This window comes from Pollicipes pollicipes, unplaced genomic scaffold, assembly GCF_011947565.3.
Source record: "Pollicipes pollicipes isolate AB1234 unplaced genomic scaffold, Ppol_2.1 Scaffold_4740;HRSCAF=5597_pilon_pilon_pilon, whole genome shotgun sequence".
In the NCBI taxonomy this organism is placed as follows: Eukaryota; Metazoa; Arthropoda; class Thecostraca; order Pollicipedomorpha; family Pollicipedidae; genus Pollicipes; species Pollicipes pollicipes.
In genome coordinates this window covers 29,826,948-29,834,719 of record NW_023596545.1, presented here as the reverse complement: position 1 = coordinate 29,834,719, position 7,772 = coordinate 29,826,948, and the positions used below count along the sequence as shown (strand labels likewise).

General features: G+C 50.1%; 1 protein-coding gene across 1 annotated transcript in view; it reads right to left on the bottom strand.

The window, feature by feature from the left end:
- Positions 1-3,475: 3,475 nt before the first annotated feature.
- Positions 3,476-7,772, bottom strand: part of LOC119098179 (atrial natriuretic peptide receptor 3) — a 66,998-nt gene continuing 62,701 nt past the window's right edge. Inside the window, exons 3-4 of the mRNA XM_037221105.1 lie at positions 7,288-7,680; positions 3,476-3,594 (exon numbers count right to left, since the gene is read on the bottom strand). Of these exons, the coding sequence (XP_037077000.1) occupies positions 3,476-3,594; positions 7,288-7,680 (512 nt within the window). The remainder of the gene's footprint in view (positions 3,595-7,287; positions 7,681-7,772) is intronic.

Here is a 7,772-nt window from a genome sequence, read left to right as displayed (position 1 = left end):
TATTGAACACATGAGGACGGCGCCGAAGGCGGACGTCGGGATCAATATGGTGGTCTTTCAGGGAGAGGCGGAGAGAGTGTGCGCGAGGGGAGAGGGGTGTTATTTGAAGGCGAAACTGGGACAATGACAATTTTGATGGGCGCAGCTAATAACTGACGGGGTTATGGGATTATCAACAGAGCCGCCTGCGTCAAACTGAAATTAGATGAATGTGCGCGTGCGCGTGTTGGATCTGGTGTGTAGGTCGTAGCTGTGGATGTAAAGTGAAGACATTTCTACTTCTTCACTTAACGTCAATTTTGGTAAAATTTTGGCAATGGGTAAGACAGAACCAATTGTGCAATGTACAATGCATCTTTTTTGCAGGTCGTTCAAAGATTTATACCCTTTTTCAAGTTACAAGCAGGATTGGGGATTCGCCCACAAAATGTTCTAGATCCAAAAGTGTTTGCCTGATCGGATCTTTCTTCGGCCACGAATGTTTACCTGGCTCTTTATTTTTGGATTGTGCCCGTACTGGGAAGGCGTGGCCTGTGTTTATTTTTGGATTGTGCCCGTATTGGGAGGGCGTGGCCTGGGATCTCATTCCGGCTGCTCGGGTACCAGATGTCACAGTCAGCTAACAGCCACGGTCGCGACTCCCGCTCGCGGAAATGACTCCGTTTCAACGCATCAGCGGCGGCATGCTGGCTTCCAGCCGGCCCCATGGGCCCTGTCGGGCCTACACCACCGGAGCGCCGGCCCACTCCTTCGGCGGCGGCGGCGGCGGCGGCGTCGCGTCGCGCCCCGGCCTCCGCCGGCCAGCCCGCCCTCAGGCCGCGTAGGGCCGGTCACCGACCTTCAATCAGTGGCGGTGAGCCGGCTGTTTTTATTGGGCGTCGGTCGGCCTCAGGAATAACAGGCGACCGTCAGCCGGACGGCGGCACGGTGACCCGTCGGGCGGTCTCGCCGATCGCCCGGCTTGTTATTCAGGCCAGCGGCCGGCCAATGGACGGCATGGTGAGTGATCTGGAGCTGTTGATGTGAGCGCACTCGAGCTGTCCAGAGGTCATATGCTGCCCGACTCATAACGTGTGTGGAAAAGTCCTTAGGTCGTCCTATATGTCCGAGCGGAGCTGGGCAGGAACTCAAACAAGAGCTGTTATATTCTGTATAATTTTGTTAAGGGGAATGTTCAGTATCTGACGACTTTTAAGCATCAGATGTGATGAGATAGCTCACTTATAGCTATTGGTACACTTCCAAGTGGACAAGGCTACTTTGGACAACACAATTTCTCTGTTAACTTAATATGCTCATCAATAGGTCATTGTTTTGATTACGTCATCGTTCCTTGCATAGCAATGATTTAGAGCCAATTGACGGCCGTTCTATCCAGGAATCGTGATCACAAACGCCATATATGAATGACTGGACAATCAAGTTCTTCATGGCGATCAATCATTGACCGTCGTATGGCTAATGAAATGAAAGGATTCAAATGACGTTATAATGTCGTCATGGACGCCTGACTGACCTTGAAATAGTCCCCCCCCCAAATAGTCTGCACATCTTTGCGGACGTGTACCTCATCAACTACAGCGGCATAGGTCATAAAAAGGGCAGTGCTGCGAACTTCACCGAATACTCTTCAAGAAGGCTCTTTCAGTTCAAATCCCCATACAAATGTAAAGCACTCCCTGTCAGGAGGATCAGAGACAGCCGTGGGTCGAATTCCACCTCATTCGACAGATCTACCGACAAGACCGTCGCTTACACCCGCCACCGGAGCCGACTGCCGCCTCACATTACTGGTTCAACCAGTCTTGAGCATGACAAGTGCTCGGGGATACAATGAAGAGCTTCTCAGAGAGCGGCAGAATGCGAGCCTACGGCTCTCTGAAATGCAACTGGATCCCGACGAATTTCGTGCAAACTTTTGAACTTTTGAGGGCTGCCGAGATTGATAATCTTGCAGTAAATAAGTTACCAGAAATTTTGGCAGCAAAATATGGCTATCATGGACGAGGCCACGAACGCGTCATTTCAGTGTTAGATTGAACAAGTGCATCTCTATAAATTGTTTTCGAAATTCCCTCCCGCTTTTAAAGTTGCTTGGTAGCATTGCTGTGATTTAGCAAGTGTTTAAACGTCAGCCTCAGAATCAGTCAGACTCAGTCGTCAGTTTCAACATCAGTCATCAGTTTCATGGTCAGTCGTTGGTATCAGAGTCCCTCTTCGGTTTCCGGGTCAGTCGTCACTTTCTGGGTGAGTCGTCGGTATCAGGGTCTGTCTTCAGTTTCAGGGTCAGTCGCCAGCTTCAGGGTCCGTCGTCTGCCTCAGGGTCAGTCGTCAGTCTCAAGATCAGTCGGCATTCTCAGGGTGCGAAACGTCAGTGCCAGGGCCGGTCGCTAATTTCGCGGTCAGTTGTCAGTCTCAGGGTCAGTTGGGCAACACGGAGGTCACGCCAGGCCAGGAGCAGAGTTTATGCTTAACCATCCTCTGACTCTATTCATGAACTCCTCGTCAAAACTCCTTGATGGGCTTCATTCCAAAAAGGCGGGGGTGTTGATTCCACTCTGAGATCCCCCCCCCCCTGAGATCCTCCCCCCCCCCTGAGATCAAACCAACTAGAGGACAAATGATGGAAAACCGAATGGCGTTGTATTCTCTTGGCATGATTTAATTTATGACCAAGAAACTCCCGAGAATTTCTCACAGAGAGCCACAAGTGGGCAAAACTTGAAAATATTAGGGTGTTGTTTATCAGACACAGTCATCAGGCGTGTCCACCGATTCCGACGTAACCAGTGCAGGTCGACAAAAAAATTGGGGATGATAAACCAGCGCACGGTTTACAATCTTCACTGCATAAATCGGTCCATTTATTCCAGGGGATGCAAAAGGGAGGATAGACAGTTGTCAAGACGGTTTTGTAGTAGAGTATGCGGGGAGCAAATGCCCGCTTTAAGCTAAGCTCCTGACTAGATCATTCTGCGTAGCATTAACCTGTCATTGGCTACGCGTCGTTTATACCCCATCCTCCATTCCTCGTTTAATTCCAAAATAAATGGTAGGGATGAAATACATGTGTAGCATTTGTCGAAAACTGTTCAAGGCATGCATTGCAAAAAGAAGTCCGGGTCACCCTCGATCGGGTAGATGTTACGTAATTAAAGTAACCGACAATCTATGATGTCTGGCTTTAGGGCCCTTTCCCTCACGTGTGCCATAAGGTCATAACGGCGTGTCGCGAAGCTCAGGTCCTTCTAGCTCACGTGGCAATGATCTCACAAATCAGTCTCTCGTAAAAGATCGATTCCCAAACTTTTTTGATTCCGCCGGATTCAGAGCAGTTCAGACCTGCAGACGACCAACGATCGGTATCGCCAAACCAGCGTCGGCGACAGCGACCCCGCGCCACCCTCGCCTGTGCCTGCAGTCGCCTATGATGGCGGTCACCGAGAAGAGGACTGTCAAGCACGGCTTTCAGGGCTCACCTGGTGGACAGCTCGACGTTGAAGAACACGTACTCGCCGCTGCTGACCATGTTCAGATCGTCGGCCACCAGCAGGATCTCGCGCACACGGTGAGGTGAGGCGCACAGAATGATGACTGAAACACAGCAGGGGTGCTGTGGTATCACGTGCACGACATGGCATGTTTCCGCTCATTCGTCTGCCGATTCTAAGCTCGCTCAACATCTAGCGCGTTCAACGAGGCCAATATATGGGCATTCGGTTGAGATGAAATCAGTGCCAATTTCATTGCTACATTTGGGTTCTCTGACTTGCATACTGAACATGAGGGTAGTAAGGAAAAATGCATAGAGAAATCATCCCAGTATCTTTTGAAAGCCCTGACATCCATACGGTAAGTAAACTTTCAAGGTTATTTTATGTAAATCAAGCTTTCATTATGAACAGCACAGTTCGGTGGCAAAATGATGGCCATGTAAAACTTGCACGAGTTCCAACATAACATCACGTGACGGCTATCATGGGCATCGCCGAGGAAACGCGTATGGAGCTTGAAACGTAACGAACTGTACACACATATACTGCTCACTCACAAGCAGCCAACCGAAATATATACGTTGCCATTTTCAACACAGCCATGTCCCTCAACCACCAGTATTTCCAGACGCCCATATGCCAAAGAAAATCAAAGCGTGTGAGACAAAAGGGAAAGCAACTATTGTTTGAAAAACACTGCACTGCAATAATATCAAAATAGATACACTCGGGATGTAAAATTTGTAGTCATCTTTGCAAACATCAGATATGGCTGATGCTTGCAAAGGCGGCATCAGCTGCATCAGCTGGTGCGGCTCTGCTATGGACATGTGGACGGCCACCGTCATTAAAAACAAGAAGCGCATCCACAACTGCCAAGGTGACCTAAACACGAGAAGGCCCTTTGGCCCGCCTGCGTTTTAAGCGAGAGCTGCGTGCGCTGCCGCAGCTCCGTTCGGAGAAAAGGACAGAGGGCATTGACCACGCGCGGGCCACGCAATCCTGGGGCTTAAACGCTCGATGAGGTCGTTCAGTTATTCGCGTCCCGATTGGTGTACTGAGTTCGACACCCGGTTACATAACATCCTTCAAACCTGAACACTGCATGAAGCACTGGTACATTATTAACTTAGAGGGGGTTTCCCACATTTTGGGGCGTATCTCAAGAACATACTTAGTGAAACCTCAGGACTAGTTCGTCTAATAATATCGCTGGGCGGTGGCACTGAAGCACCGTCCAGACGTGATCGGGATTTCAATTTCAATCATTGTCGATTACAAATTACGCTGCCAACGCTTTGTAATAGCATTACATTTCTTCCCTGCAGTCGAGACAATCGTCGTCATGACAACCACCGTGCGCACCTCCATTGGTGCGAATAAAAGAACGTTTATGATTGGTCCAGCGGGCAACCTGTAACTGAGAAGCGCACAGGTTTAAGATTGAACTAGCGCGTCACATAAAGCCGTAGTATAACGGTTCGCTGAATTCGCAGGAAGGATAACAGCTTCGTGTTTGTGCATATTTTTGTTTAAACAAAGGGTTTCACGCTTTCGTGGCATTTAGTCCACAAATATTTTGACACATTAGTGTGTTGCAAACATTGCAGAACACACGGTGGAAAAAACAAGCCAAAGGAAATGTTTTACTTTCATAGTGGTGAGCAGAGAGTTAAATGATACTTATTCCGCAGTGTGGCTACTTAGAAGCAGAATTCATAGGTGTTCAGAAGGATTTCGAGAAAATGGGTATTGCAGATGGAATAGCATGCGTCTGATGTAACAATAAGTGGCAAGTACAAAAAGGTGGAGTACTCCCTTTAGCCATCTTAAATGGGATACAGATGGCGATTAGTGAGGTAGAGCACTCACTCTCGTGTACCACGTTATCTGGCGTCCGACAGGTTCGAGCACAGGATGGCCCTCAAGACCGCCTCAGTTTCGAACGTAACTACGTGATGTCTGCGTAGAACGCTAACGTCAGTAATCGGAAATAAGGACCACAACAACTGGTGTGCAGAGGTTGGTCCCTCCATGAAGTAAGCATGCATTCCAAAATCAGGGGCCCATTGGCCGCATTCTCCACCGGCGGCTGCGTCCATTCACCCAGACCAATCTTCGTTTCGTTACGGTTAATTTTCGCTCACATCTTTATCATAGATGACAACGATGTGAAAACAGAGCATTATGCAATGACAAGGTAAATTATCTGAAGAGACCATGGATGCTTGTCTGCAGCTTAGTTTCTAGAGTCTAAGTTTCGTCCTAAGCCTCGTTTGGTTTTTCAGTCAGAGACTTGCACAACTTGTCAGAGACTTGCACTTGCAACGTGCGCGGTCTTCTAAATATGGATAAGCTCAAGCTGGCGATTGAGAATAAGTTGAAATACGTCATTCATAAGCTCTGTATTTACCTCCAACACTTTGCATTATAGACTCGTGCTGTTTTGGGGATACTCTCTGTCCTTTCTTTTAATGCGCCGCCTCAGTTACGACCACACACTCTTTAATACTGGGTTCAGCCTCCCAGCTGTGGCGCTCATACTTCTCACGCAGTCCGCTCACGGGCGTGACGTGCGGGGAGGAGGGGGGGGGGGGGGGGGGGGGCAAGGCAACCTGCCAGGCTCTAGGCTTTCCCTCCGAGTGCAGACGCTTGATCGCACCATCCATCGGCCCGCTAGTCGGGCTGCGTCGAACCAATCTTTGTTGTGCTCAGGCCGGTTAACAACGCCGGCATCGGGAATTGGACGCCGGTACTTCCAAGCGCGAAACGAGATCTAATCACCATTTGAAGGGCGGTCCGGAAGCCCTCGAATAAGCGCCGATCTAATTTGATTTTTTTGCGACTTCCATAAATTGCACGCAAATAACTGACTATGGTGCACCATCACTGGCACTACCGATGGGCGGCTGGAAAGTAAAGCATGCTAGCGTCTAGGGGCTGTGCCAAGATGACTGGCATTGAAGGAAAATGTGACGACCGTTTCATTATTCGGAAACCACAGAACATCCCGTCTTTGCCTGCTGCCGGTCATTTCTGGGGCTTCATAACGACACCCATTACCGGAGGTTCCGATCACAGTGAAGTAACGGGTGACGGTGATCGGGGATGGATTAACGAGTTATATGATAACGACGACGGATAACGGTAACGGCTGCGGATGGCTGCTGCAACGGCGTAACATTGCAACGGGGTGCACTGCCTGTAATATGTGCAACCCTTTGCAATTTTGCATTCTTTCTTTATTGCTTTTAAGGGGCTCTTCGTGTTATTACCATCGTATTTATCCTACCACAATTGTCGCAAAAATGTTGCAGAATATTGAAAAAGGTGGTTTACGGCCAGAGCAAGGCAAGATAGCGCACTCAGACTGACTCCATTGTGCAACGCTATAGTGCCATTACAGGATGACAGGCGAAACCAATCACTGGCGCAGATCAGGTGGGCGTGACGCTGGAATAATTTGGTCCGGTCGAACCGTGAAGCATTAACCGGCGCCATTGCCCTGCCTTTGCGTCCATCCGCTCTTCTCAGCAGCGCAGCCTATTTCTGCGAAACTTTCGAAAGCCGACAGGATTTTTCAACGGGTGACAGTCGTGAGGAAAGCGTGGTGTCTATATGTTTATGGTCCATTTGCTCCATTTGACATCATAGGTGGGACGTTTCATTAGAAAATTGCTGGGACTTTCGAGTGGTGCCACCCTGGTTCATAGTTTTGCTTCCACTTAGCCCAGCGACGAACTTCATGATACTCTCCCGCAATGTGATAGCCCGGATTCCGTGGAATACTTACTTCTGGCCGACTTGGCCATTTCCCGCAGCAGCGAGGCAAAGTCCAGCCGTGGACTACTGCTCAGAAACTTTCTGTAGGTGGGCTTGACCTTCATGCCCTCATAGACAGCTTTCATCATAAAGTTGCACGAGTGGTGGCCTTTGTGCTCGGTCGTGTCGAACTCCTCGTACAGCAGACCTGCCACACGCCAGTCGAACAGCTGCATAACGGGCTGGAACACGGCGCCTAGCTGGTGGTAGGAGCCCATGATGCGCGTGAGCGTGCGGAACTGGCCCTGCTTATCGAGGAAGGCGTTGGCCTGGGCGCTGGGCGTGACCACAGGCACGCCCCAGATGGCCGCGTACCGCGCCACCGCCGCGATCACGTAGTCGCACATGGGTCCGAGGAACAGGTCTGCAACGGCCAGAGGACGACGGTCAGCGGCAGCGGAGCAGCCCGGGCGCCGGGCGGCTCGCTCGTTACGTCTGGCGTCGGCCCACGGGGAG